Genomic DNA, 14,587 nt, shown 5'->3' on the forward strand with positions numbered 1-14,587 from the left:
ATACAGCTGTCATAAGGCAACAGGTGTAAAGCAATCACAAGAATGATTCAATTAATCTAAGACATCATTATTTAAGATTCTGATCTCAGTCTTTCTTGAAATAAGAAGAATTGAAAAATACCTCCAGAATTAGATGTCAAAGCCAGGTTCATACTGTAGACAGTTGGAAAAATGTACTACTTGAGGAACTCAAACTCACTTATTCTAATTAATAACCTGATACTGTAAGGCTATATTTAAGACAATTTCTAGATATCGCGTGGCTATATAACAGAACACAGCAGTATGCACAAGTAATACCTGCAGCCACGTATTACCTTTCATCTATCCCATGTAGGCTTACAGCTGCTATAACACGTTTTAATATTGCCATTGCTAGGAAATACGGTTTTTATCCCTTGTCCATTACCCACCACTTTAATAGTGACTTAAACTGCAGGTTTGCAGAACAAGGTCCACTTGCCGCTTTCTTTAACGTAATCTGGAAAACTGCTGGTGTTCATCTTTGCTGGTGCTGCAGAGCATATGCTTACAGCATATTAGAAACAGCAACTGTGCTACAAGCCTTAAGCTGGACAAGCAGCAAAAGGAAAGATGCTGGCCTGACAGCTCAGAGACTTGTTTTTTTCCACCTTGAATCACAGGTCTACATTGTTGCTGCATATAAAATAATCCAGAATTTAATTGCAATTCACAGAATCTCATTTTCCCACTAACTTGTAGAATGCACTCCTAGTTGAACCAGAGCATGGAATTTGATCTAATCATACATCTGTTCATCATTCTTTTTCCTCCTACCTAGTCTTTCCTTTATCCCTTTATTTTCAAAACAATTCCAGCCAGTGTTGTATTTCAGGAATGCAAAGAGCTTAAAAAACAAAACAAAACAAAAAAAACCCACCCAGCTACGTGCACAAAGTGTCAGTCTTCACAAACTATAACAGTCGTAAGCTGTATCATTTCTGACAGAGCTTACAAATACGTGAGATCTGTACTGACACGAGAGTGCAATAGGTTTTCTCTCTCCACTGATCACAATTCTGTGGGATGTCTTCGCCAGTGTGAATGTCTCTCTGCATTCATGTACCCAGCAAATTCTAAATTCAAGCTGTAGGAAGGCCGCCTCCACCTTGGACCTCCCATGTCAGGTAGTTCACCAAAGCAGCATAAAGGGCAGAGCAACTGCAACCTTCCATCCAGCTTGAAGACAAAGCTGGCCAAGGATGCCAAAACTGGGGACTGAAATCAATGAATGTTTATAATACATGACAACATACCACTCAAGCTTTTTTTAAAATTTAAGTTAAAAAATCGTGACAGTCTTAAATGCTTGGAAAAAAATGAGAAGTGCATCTGTTTTATTTTAGCACTGAGTTACTAAGGAAGCCCTCACATAGCTGAATTTTGGAGGATGTTATTGTGAGAAGTTCTGAACACTAGATATATTTTGCTCACAAACACAGATGACCAACAATTCGTTTTAGTTGCAGTCTATCCCATTAGTTTTAAAAAAAAAAACACCTTTTTTTAATAAATTTAGATACTGTATATTTACAATAAGAGTCTGTATTTATACAAATATTAAGCAGTAAATCAAACACAGTATATTTCTGCATTTTCTACTCACTTGTTCCAAAGCTAAGGAGAAACTTCCTGAAAATAACTAACTAGTTTCTTTGAACAACAGCCAAAACACTTGAAAAAAGATTTATGCATTCCCTCAGACACTGCTAAATAGGCAAAACACGAGGCTTCCAAAGGAATGCTTAATGTTATGCTGGTCACCTGTAGGTAGTGTTCAAATTAGTTTTAATGAGATTCGCAGAAAACTTTCTTCCATGCCAGAAGAACAAACACAACCAAAAAGCTCGAGATGAAGACAGAGTATTACTGAAAACTTCTTACCATGCAGATGTAATTGATCGTGGTGAGAACTGTTTGCAAGTAATTTCAGCCTGAAGTAAACCCTAAATGCATTTGAGATTCTTAAAGAACACTACATGAAAGGCTTACATCAGAGGCCTTGAAGCATGTTAAGAAATCACTGAATTCATGGCAATTACCTTATTAAAGTTTTATACATTCCCATTCTAAATAAACTTGCAGGGACTACTTAATCTTTTGTATTCTGATCACATGCAACTGTTTCATCACATGGAACTGACAGAATTCATCTGTTTTCTTTCTTGTGCTTTTAAGATCAATGTAAAGTAAGGCCAGTTGGGCCCCTTCCTTCTCTAACTTCATTCTCTGAAAGCAAAAAAGCTACTTCAAGGGCAGTAGTGTGAAATACTTCAATCTGTAATTAATGAATTAACTTCAAGAGCCTTTCCGCACTAATTGGCAAAATACATTAATGCAAAAAAAAAAAAAAAAAAAACCAAAAAAAAAGCCAAACTTTCCTTCGTGTAGATTAGGAAAAAAAATGAAATCATGCATACATTCCGAGTGAGGGAGCAGTTATGGAAATTATCATTTGACACGAACATTAAAGAAACAGCAAATTACAAAGTTAAGCTGTTTTGATGCTTCAAGCAATAGGCAAGTCAAATCTCCTGAAAGGAATTGCAATGAAATACAATCAAAATGTTTGTTTTTGTTTTTAAACAGATTAAACAAATTTATTTTGAAACCTGAGCTATAGAAGTATTTATTATCCATCAGAAGATTTCAGTTTTATCCCAAGGTATATTACTCAATCAAGTTTTCATATTTTGCTTTCTACTTCATGAAAAAACCACAAGGAAAAAAAGAAATTATTATGCCATACAGTGAAATACTGAAACGTGCTATGACAACCATACTTCTACAGAACAACAAATTAAGTAAAGTTATAGCTTACTATGTGCTACTATGTAATACAATCAGTGACTTGATTGTTAATTGTCATGGTTTTATGTTGTTTTTTTTTCTGGTTTTCAGTATTCCACATCAAAACATCATGTAGTGTACGGGGCATTAAAGTGTCACTGCCCTAATTCCCAGTTCCTATCCCTGTACATTACAGCAGTCACAGGATCTGGCCCTTCCAGGTAGGGGACGCTCTCTTGCTGCCTGGCAGTGGGTGCTGGAGGGTGCTTTCCTAGCCGTTCCAAGCTCCTTAGGTTTGACTCAGTTTCGGGAACTCTCTCTCCTATCTTGTTTGATTTATTAATCTCAATTTCAATTAAATTGTATTATATCGTGTTATCTTATATTCCGGTATCATAGTAAAATAAGTTTTCCTCCATAGATTGTTGCCGCTGTTTTTTCCTCCCTTCCTACCTTCCCATTTTGTAGGGCTGGGGTGAGGGGGAAGGGCAGGGGCCTACTGCCTCCCCCTGTCACAGGCATAGACTGATCTAGTCAACTCCGTGACATTAATTCTTCCAATTTAATTTATTTTTAAGTGTCAAAAAGCCAGAAGAGCCCCTCTGCCACGGCCAACAGCCGCTGTCGCATTCACACACATATTTCACTGTGCTTCCCTGTGCTCCACATATGCATATTAGCCAATGTTAGTAAAACACCTGTTTTCAAACACAGAAAAGAGAAGCAGTCTCTCTGAAGAACTTCTGTTTAAGTTATGCTTTCTAAAGACTTCCCTATAAAACCATTGCTACAAAGGCATGACAGCAAGGTATCTGCTCCTTCGCAATTCTCTGGTAAGTGACAATGAAAGCAAAAACAACGTACAATTTCACTCAGAGATAGATGACTTGCCTAACCTCAGTCCAAGGACTTCAATCTATCTCAGGCAGGTTTTTACCAAGCAAAAGTGATAATAAGGTAGAACAACTTCACTGCTTCCAAAACATGACAGGGAAATGCATTCATTTACACTGACAGGTTTTTAGTATGAGAGCTAATGAAGTTATTCAGCTAAAATAGAAAGGTCAAGAAATGCATTCTCTCTTCTCCTGACTACTGTTCAGAAAAGCTTAGCAAGTAACATTACTAGAGGCCAGCTTTGGAACCGCAAATGCAGATGTTATAAAGCTTGTTTTGCAATTGGTTCACAAAGGAAGATTTACATAATTTAAATTAGCATGAATACTTAGACATGTTTCAATCAAAAAAAATCGAACTAAACCATTTCTAAATCAGTTAGTAATTCAAATTTGCTGAAAATAAAGATGACAGAAGCAAAAGACATCAAGTCACAGAAGTCAAACATCAAAATATCAAAATTTTATCATATTTCACAAACACTTAAATCAACTGTGTAATATTTACTATATCTACTGTATCAAAACACAAAAGCTATACTAAGAGATGAGATTCTGCATTTATTTCTCTAGATTCTCTTCAAACTTTTTCTCATGCTTAGAGAATGTCATCTCAACACCTTGATTTATTTCGAAGACAAGTAAACAGCTCCCCCCAGAGCAGTTATCATTACTTTTCTGTAGATAAGAAGTGACTTATGAAGAGTGTGATTCCCACATTCAGCCACTGACTGCATCACTTATTCCTAAATCCCATGATTCAAGCCTGAAAAACTTGGTCTTGTTTCTGAACAAAAATAAGTTGTTGATACTGTTACAATTATTATATAGTATGCTTCTTACCCCATCTAGGAGAGTGTTTGTTAGATGCATGCGAAGATCTTTACGAAATGGAAATTCCAGATTAGATACATGAAATATGGAGTTGTCTCTATCAATCATATATACTTCATTCTTGCCATCAATCAGCATCATGTACCTGCAAAGGCAATGCTAAGAAGTTAAAGATGCATCCTCTAAATCAAAACACTTTATTTGTCTTGTGTTAAAAAAGTAATCCTGACGCGTTATAAAAGAGCATTTTAAAAGGAACTTTTTATAGCTGAAAAACTGAAGCCTCCTGTTTCAAAAAAGCAGTTTAGTTTGATGTAAATGTAACCAAGGAAATATTTCAAAACTACAGGATCAGAATATATCTAGAAGAACATCACTACGTACAGACAAAATGATAAAAAGAATGGAGATCTCAATACTGAAAGGAATACCATGAGGCTAATTCATTTAGACTTTGCTAAAAAATCTTTGACTCCAATTTTTCTTTAAGTGGGAAAGAACTTTACCTGATATAAATCTGCAGAGTTTAATTCACAAGAAACACTTCTTCGATCAGAGGTTATCCAACCCAGCAATATTGCGAATCTCAGCAAGAGACTGAGCCTCTTTCCATTAAAACACTAGGAAACTTAGACAAGAAATATTCTGCACATGTAAAGAAAACTTCAACACTAACCTAACACTAAATAATTTGTGAGCTTGATTCAGGTGCAAACAACTGATTTTTCTAAAATAAATAAATAAATAAATTATTTACAGTAAGGCAGCACTAGGAGCCCAAATCAAAAATTTGAGCTTCTTTGTGCTAAACCCAAACATGACTGTTCTAACCCTACAGAGTTTACATCCCATACATAATGAAAAACAGTGAATTAAAAGTAAATGATTGGAATTTCACCCTTCACACCAGAATACTCTGAAACAGCGAAAGCATATTTTGAGGAGTCTCTCAGAAAAGAACTTTTCATACTTGTAGAAGTCCTCAAATACAATAGATATACTGGGGGAAAAATACAGATCTTTCCATAATTCATCCAATTCTCCTTGGGAAGTCCTGGTTCTGAAGAAATAATGAGTTACCAGTAGCCTTTTCTAAAATTCACCACTGCTCTTAAAAGCAATGCCCATAGAATCCCTGCTGTCAAAAGCAAACCAGCCCCCAGAACCCCTGCAGGCATTTGGTCTATACAGGCAGCTCAACTGCTCCCTTTACAGATCCCACACCTCCAGAAATCAGTAAGCTTACAAAATCAGAAATCAGGCTGCTTATAAGGATATAGCATCACACACGTAGCTTAAATAAATACTTTCTTCCAGTATTACAATTCCAATCACAGTACACACCACATATCATCTTAACTAATTTGTATCCACAAACAACATGAGTACTTCAAGGTGTTGTGTATGAATCGCACAAAAGCGAAGACATGTAGGAGCAGAAGAACTGAAGTCTTCAGGAGGGCTGGGAGTAGATCAAGTTAATGCAACATCAGGAGAGCTGAAAGTCACATGAGGTGCATTATGAAAAAAAATAATAATAATTCAACCTACGTTGAACTGGATGACTTCACGTCAGTTCTTTAGGAGATAAAATAACCTGCACACAAAATTAGTTCTTCAAATCGCACACATTTGCTCAAAACTGAAACCAATTACAAAGAGTACATTGGGTTTTTCTCAAAAATTAAGGAAATCACCCGAAGGAGAAAGAAAAAGTATTGTACACTTTTTATTTCAAGCAACCTTAACTATCTACACACTCACATACTCTTCACTGTTTTTAAGTCCTTGCTTTCTTTGCAATTTGTCTCAATCACAACATAGCACCAGAAACAATCTCTAATGCTTCAGAAGATCTAGGACTTAAAAAAAACCAATACACGTGTTACCACTACAAATGCAATGCAATATGAGGGCTTCTAAAAGCTTCGAAAAACAAAACCAAAACATCCAAAATCTTTGTTTTCAGCCACCTAAAATACTTACAAATTAAGAAGACTTACAGAAGGTTTCAAAATCTTTTATTTGAACATCAAAAGATAGATCAACACCACTTTTTCTAAGTCATTTGCTTAAAATCTCTGGAATTTACTTAAAAATTGGTAGCTGGATAATTCCCCAGCCACTGCAGTGAGATTCCTGTCCCTCTCATGATTTCTTTCTCACTCTTTTCCCAGTGTTTAGGTTTTTATATTGCATATTCTAAACCTCAGGAAAAAATCCAGGTCTTAAGGATTGCATACATGGGATTTCTAATTAATGATTACCAGGAATCACATATCAAAAAATTTTGGTCTCATGACAATGCAGAGCCACTATCTTAATGATAACGTTCTTGCTTATTATACTTCATATACAAAAGTCATCTGCATGAGCAAAGCATCTGACTGACTCATGTATCAGTTCTGAAAAGTTTTTGTTTGTAGGGGTTTTTTTTGTTTTGTTGCTGGTTGGTTTTTTTTGTTTGTTTGTTTACTAACAAGAGCAAGTGCAAAGTCCTGCACCTGGGGAGGAATAACTGTGTGCGTCAGTACAGGTTAGGAGCTGACCTCCTACAAAGGAGCTCTGCAGAGAAAGACCTGAGCGTTCTGGTGGACAACAGGTTGACCCATGATTCAACAGTGTGGCCCTGGTGGCCAAGAAGGCAAATAGTATCCTGAGGTGCATTAAAAAAAGAGCATGGCCAGCAGGTCGAGGGAGGTGATCCTCCCCCTTCTACTCTGCCACGGTGAGGATACATCTGGAGTACTGTGACCAGTTCTGGGCTTCTCAGATAAGAAAGCTGGAACTTCTGAAGAGTCCAGTAGAATGCTGCAAAGATGACTGAGGGGTCTAGAGCATCTCCTGAGTGAGGAAAGGCTGAGAGATCTGGGACTGTTCAGCCTGGAGAAGACCAAGAAGGGATTTCAATGCTTGTAAATATCTGAAGCGTGGGAGTAAGCAGGATGGGGCCAGGCTTTTTTGGCGATGCACAGCTACTGGACCAGGGGCACTGGGCACAGACTGGAATACAGGAAGTTCGATCTGATCATGAGGAAAAACTTCTTTACTTTGAGAGTGACAGAGCACCGGAACAGGCTGCCCAGAGAAGCCGTGGAGTCTCCTCCTCCGGAGATATTCAAAACCCACTCACTGTAGGGAACCTGCTTTAGCAGAGGGTTGGACTCAGTGACCTCTAGAGGTCCCTTCCAACCCCAGTGATTCTGTAGAAGGTTGAAGACATTCCCCTCCCAGTTTAACAAAGTATTTCATTTACAGATTTAATATATACGCAGTTGTAGCAAAGAAATACAGGCATATGCTACACAGAAGTGTTTTACTTACTGTAAACTGAAAGCAAATTAAGGAACTAGAAGAAATCGATTGCATTATCTAATCCATCACCTTGACAAAGAACGTCTCCAAATTACACCTCTGTGTTGTACTATATCTTCGAACAGTTTCCCACAACTGCCTTTGGAAACACCTTGTTTCAAACGTATATCAAACATCTATATTCTCCCACTGAATTTCCCTTAGTGACAACAGCTAAGCACAGCCACTCTCTTTCAGAACAAGGAGTACATAAACAGTCATTGAACTTGCATTTCCTCTGTACAGAATATAATATTTATCACCACCTATTTATTTTGACTCTCAGAACTTTCTCAAAACAGAAAAAGCAGCAGTTATTTCAAACAGTAAGAGGAAATTAGCAATGCTAGCAAATTAGCTTGTAGTTCTGAGGGCAAGCTGTACCATTCACACTCACACTGCTGTGTGGTTTAACGCAGCAGGCGCTCAGCACCACACAACCTTTTGCTCACTACCCTCCAGGTGGGATGGGAGAGAGAACTGGAAACAAAATAGAACTTGTGGGTTGAGATAAAAACTAAGACAGAAGAGGAAAATGGAAACAACAGTGCAATAATAACAATACATATAGCTGCAGTGCAATCACTTGTCAACCAGCAACCAGATCCAACACGTCCCCCTGCCAACTGACCTCTCACAACCCCCGAGCAGAGGGGTTGGCCAACTGTCCACAACTTAATGGCCTTCCACGTGGCGTCACCTGGTATGGAGCAGCCTAATTCAAGCACCTGACCCCACACCCTGCTCTCTGCAAGCACAGCAGTGGCTCTGCCCCAAACCCAGGCACGCTCCCATCCCTTACAACAAACAAACATCTGTGTCCTTCAGTTTAAGCTGAAGCTAAGAGAACAATTTCAAGCACTCTTAGCACACAAAGAGGGCATGCATGCTTGTGTATTTCCCCCCCAAAACTATGATTTCAAACCTGATTTTAGTTCTACCTCAATGTCAGTAATGCAGCCCCATCTTTAAATGTCTCAGTAAGAGACCTTAGTAATTATACAGACCATCCACTGCCCCATGTACAACACACGCGAAAATGAGCAGCAAGGCCGCCAAGAGAAAAGGCAGATATAAAACATACCTGTGTTTTTAGGAAATTGCCACATTCAGGCAACCTGCAGTAATGCTGACAGCAATTATCCAAATGCAAGTCCAAAATTAGAATTCATATTTGCAACAAGACATCATATTTTTCAGATTAGATCCGAGCTGTGAAATTATCATTTTAAGTCTCTCTTCAGCCTCAAATCCATCCAATCTGATTGCAAGCTTTCATGAAAACAAGCAGCCTAACCCAGTACCTAAAAACTGTAAAGGATTCAGTGGTTGGCATGGCAGGAGGGTTCCTAAACAAGACATTATTAAGGACAAAGTAATCCTAAAGCAAAACTAGGTTAAGGAGACAGGCTCTTCAAGATGCATTATACACATCCAGCATGTGCAAATACATTAAGCCTACAGCATTTATGCGGCCCACATATGCTTTCATACCCATAGGTAATTTGGCTGGTAAACATCGGTATTTTATTCAAACAGTAACCAAAACAAAGCTAGATAGTTCCTTGGGCCTCCCATTAAGACTTACAAGAACTTGGGTACTTCGAATACCCAGAGCACAAAGTTCAGTTTCACTGTGTTTACAGAAAGCATGACTTGAGAGAAGTGTGAATAATTCGACACAAATGAAAGACAAATTTGTCAAATTATGAATTACCAACATTAGATAGAAGAAACACGCTTAAGGAGGGACTGGCAACTCAGATGTGTTCTATGAGCAGCTGATAGCTGGAAGCATGCAAGAAGAAAAGGAGTTAACGACCGTGTCACAGGTTCGGTTAAACTGAATTTATGAATGAGTTTTTTCTGCTCTTTATTTTCTAAGTGAAAAAGCTTAGCTTACATGCTTAACGTCAGACTTTTCTCCACACCACACCATAAGCCTTCTTAAGGAAGTCCTGTAGACTACTGATCAGTGCATTTCTGAATACTATCTGGATATGCCCTGACAGCTTATATTTAAAGAAGTTAATTAAGGCATTAGCATCACAAGCACTTAAGCTAGAACACAGAGCGAGCCTCTGGGCAACACCACATTGGCAAAGAAAGAATAATGCCGATTTCTCAAATGCATTCAGTAGGAACTAACACAACATATAGGAGCTTAACTGTCGTGCATTGTATTGCTTCCTGTGAACACTACTTGCTATTACAGCTGTACATTATTACTAATTATCTCTATTGTGTTAACACCCAAAAAGCTCCAATTAGCCAAGCCCCATTGTGTTAGATCCCCTGCAAGTACACAAGATGACACGGTCTGTATCAGACAGCCCAATCTGAATTTAAAACAAGACAAGTGAATAAAATAGCAGGACTGGAGCAGCAATGTAAGTGTCAGTAATTTACCTTTTGTAACAACACATAAAACTAGAGAATCACCTTGAAAGTTCTCTGCAGACATCAACTAACACATCCAAATAAAGGCAATTGTTTCAAAGGCTCAGGTTTGCCTGCACGCAGAAGGCAGTGCAGCTGCCATAAAACACATTTCAAGAATGATTTTATTAAAATTCATTTTTTTGTTTTTGTGGTTTTTACAGTTTCACTGCTGACTGGGGCTATATTGAAAATGATCAGTTAAAAAAAAACACCTCAGGTTTCTACTTTATATGAATGTTAAATAATTCTCATCATTAAATTTCAAAATACCTTTCAGAAAATTATTATTTAAATAAAACAAGGCAAATTACTTCATTTCCCCTCAATCTACAGTCAGTCAGTCAAGAACGAGCAAAACTGATCTCCCCACCTCCAGATCCAATGCACTGCGCTGACCAGAGCACGCAGCCTCATTCCTCTCCCCCAGTTTATTTTCAAAGTCCTATTTTCATTAACACTAATACTCTTGGACACAGTTCCCAACACTGAGCACAGCATTTGCCAACATGTCTATTCATTGTGAAACTGGTCTCCTAGAAGTTCAAAGGAGCTTTGCCACAGACATCAGCTTAGACTGTGCTTTACCTACAGTCAACACCTTTCTCCAGTCAAAGTCTTAAATGAAGAATTAGAAATAATACTGTATGACTCTCTCAGACTTTCGAGATGATCTCCTGTGTTTTTGGTTTCAACAACAAAATGAATTTTCTCAGAAAACACAACGGCTAGCAAGTGGATTAGTACTAATTTTTAAAGGAGGCTTAATAAATTCAGCTCATACTGCAGCTTTCTTTGTTCTGCATTATTTACTCAGATGGACTTTATCAATCCATACTAATTATTTTGACAGAGCATTGTTGTTGTTGCCTTTTTTCTTTTTCTTTTTGCATATGCTTCTGTCTACATTGTCACATTAAAGAATGCAAAACGTAAGGAATTCCATCAACTCTAAGGGCAAAAGCATGACAGTTCCTCATTCCCACAGGAGTTCATTACACAGGATAGAACTCAGCCTTGCCTTCCCACACAAACAAGCCTTAATTCGATAAAGCAATCAGTATTTCTAAAATGTTTGCTGATGCACAGGCAAAAACAAAATCTTGTTGTAGATATCATTTTTAGTTTCTTAAAGTCCTTGTATGACTGACAGCACTTTAACATCAGAAGCATGCTGCCACTCTTTAGGTTCATCACCTAGAACGAGGCTCATCCACTCCAGCACTTTACTTAGGCTCCTGTCTCTCTTTTCTGACAAGACAGCATCAATTTCTGGCCAGACCATCAAACGCTGTAGAAAGGGCCAGGGGAATAAAAATTAATCACTGCCCTTTATCCGCTGACAGTAGGAGAGCCTCTATCTGTGTCATTGAAGCATTTTGGTTCCACATCCTGGCCTCAATCCAGATAGTGCTGGATCCAGAGTAGCAGTTTAAATGAGATGAGTTTGCAGTTGGCCTGTGGCAGATGGAGCAATACATCCTCAAGTCCCAGTAAACAGGCAAGGCTCAGCTTGCTTTCTTCTCTTACATTAATTGCTCCTGGCAATGGTCACTGCTTCAAACTATCTCCTGAAGGATAAGAAAACCTGGACACACGCACAGCATTATTTTCATGGTATAAACAAAAGGAAAACAGTAACTATTTAATCAGCACACTAACAGCACTGTCACAAATACAACTTGCACGCCATACTCACATTTTTCATCTGCACAAGCAAACTGAGTATCAGACAGCATGAAGCAACTACACATGAACAGCTGTGAAATTACACACTTGCAGGCATCATGCAAATTCTGAAGGGAAAAAAAAATAGAAAACCACACACGTGCCCACTGGAAGTCAGCCCAATCTAAATACATTTACACTTCATATCTGTACCATTTTTCTACGTTAAATTCTACCATCAACCAATATTTCATACAGAAAAAATAACTATATTCTGACTCTCACTTCCAATTAACAGCCTCAGCTCCAATATTCCATATTCATGACACTGCATTCAAGTGCACCAACACGTCTCCCTTATCTGTTTGTCAGAAACTGTTTGGTTTCCATTTCAAAATTCTTAATGGCAGTATACAACTCGTCCTAACATCCAATATTCAGGAGTTCCCCTTGTGGCTTTCTATACCCATTCTTCCAAAACTACCCATTACCATTTTTTTTTTCCAATCCTTTCTTTATCTGTCTTACAGTTCTAAGAATCTTTATTAGATTCAGTATTTATAATAAATCAAAATTTTGATAGAAGTCCACAGGCATGAGATTTATCACTACTCCTTCCTTTTTCAAATATATTATTTTCCCTTTAAACAGTAAACAAACTGCGACCAAAATGGTTGAAGAAATGTCATTGCTTATCAGTACTGGAGACTGAATTCCTCATTCCTTCTCCACTCCTTAGTTTATCCAAATCTGTCCATCTAGAAGGACAATCCACATTACTATCTATTGTTACCTCACTGCAATCACACTGCTTTAAATTGAAAGCAAAGCCTTTCCATCAGTGAACCAAATTTACCTTCGACCAATCGGGATTAAAAAAAAGAAAAACAAAACAACACTTTAAATTCAAATATTTAAGTTCCATTTTACTAAGTTGCTAATTAGTAAAATAAATGCATCTTATTTACAATCAGAAACACCTTGATGTGTCAATGGTCAGCACTCTCCACTAACGAATACCTGGAAAGAGAAGGTGGAATTCAACTTCTGATCAAGCTTATTTGTGAAGCATCTTCGGGGTGAAATAAATAGCTCCATAGACTTCAATAATTGCGTTGCCTAAACTCTTATTACACCAGAGAAGATCTGGACACCAACTTGCACTGAAGTATGTTCACAGTGGCAATTCTAATTACGTGTCTTCAGCAGATTCAGTAACTCAGAATTTTATCTTAATCATCGTATAGTGACATTTTAAAAACACAATTCCACAATATTCTCCATCCTTCAGCTGTTATGAAAACAAAATGTTACCACTCAAACTTTATTTTGCACCTTTCCCAAAAAATGACGTTTCCAATATTCATGTTAGTCAAGAAAGCTATCCTAGCCTATCTAAATGCTCAGATTCCCAATATCCAGCTTCATGTTCTGAATCACTCATTCAGACTCCTCCATCTTGCTGCTCTGATTTGATAGGGGAAAAAATAATTGTCTTATTGACCCCCTGGTATTAAGATGACAGTTCTATGCCTGATTTTGATAATGTATTCTTCTCCCTGCTTACTCGAGACTACAAACTTCCTTTATGCAAAACTCTCCAAGATGTTCTTCCTTGTATACACACACAAGTAACCACTGTAAGACAACAGAAATCCCAGAGCTTGTACAGGCTATCAGTCTTCAGAGACTTTACAAATCATCAGTATTCTACTGTTACCTCACTCAACACCACATTCTTTTTCTTATTCTTGCCCGTCACCACTCCCCTTTCAACTCTGAATTCAAGTCTCCCTTCTCATTTGCTCCCTTTGACAACTTAAGCTCCAGAGAACATTGTAACTACAGTGACCCAGAAAATCATGAAAAGGGAAGTCGACAATCTGCAGATTACACCATTTGCAACAGAAACCTTTATGTCCCAAACCACAATCATGAAATATGCAAATTTCAATATCCAGAAGGTACCAAAACACAGGCAGGAAGAGGCAGATGCAACAATACACTCCCCCTTAAAACCTTTTGAATTAACTCCAACTGAGAAAGCCAATATAGCAGCTACTTTTCAAAGGTCAGCAGGAGCACAAAAACACACCTGCATTAAAAAAAACAAACAGCTAACAAACCTTTAGGTCACACAACTATTAAGATGTGCATAACACAGAAAGTGTTGCATCTTCACACAATTCACTGGAATACTCTCAACTGGAATACATTGTGCACCAGCATTAATAGGGAAGTTCATTTCTGAATACAGGGAAGGGTAATGATAACTATAGAGCATGGAAAAATGCAGAAGCATGGAAGCTGGTACCATTTCTACTAATTAAGTATCACAGCTAAGACTGAGTTCAAACTTTAGCTTTTCCCGTTTTATAAATTAAGAATAAAAATGCCTTTAGTTAATTTAACAGATGGCAAATTAAAAAACGATGTAAAACTATATATTTTCTATCTAAAGTATTATTAGATTGTGAAACTGCAGCAGGGCTGGTAAACCAAGAATTTAACAAGGTTGGAAAAAGAAAAGGAAAAAAAAAAAAAAAAAAGACTATCCAGTTACAGCATTTTCTTGACAGCCTTCC

The 14,587-nt window shown here is 37.7% G+C and overlaps 1 protein-coding gene across 2 annotated transcripts in view; it reads right to left on the reverse strand.

The window, feature by feature from the left end:
- The window catches only part of RNGTT (RNA guanylyltransferase and 5'-phosphatase), a 189,581-nt gene that overhangs the window by 133,623 nt on the left and 41,371 nt on the right, over positions 1 to 14,587 (reverse strand). For both annotated transcript variants that reach the window (XM_042824336.1, XM_042824328.1), the window contains exon 9: positions 4,551 to 4,686. In XM_042824336.1, coding sequence (XP_042680270.1) covers positions 4,551 to 4,686 — 136 coding nt within the window. The remainder of the gene's footprint in view (positions 1 to 4,550; positions 4,687 to 14,587) is intronic.

Source organism: Centrocercus urophasianus, unplaced genomic scaffold (genome assembly GCF_019232065.1).
Source record: "Centrocercus urophasianus isolate 14NV4802_14NV808 unplaced genomic scaffold, USGS_Curo_1.0 seq_10, whole genome shotgun sequence".
In the NCBI taxonomy this organism is placed as follows: domain Eukaryota; kingdom Metazoa; phylum Chordata; class Aves; order Galliformes; family Phasianidae; genus Centrocercus; species Centrocercus urophasianus.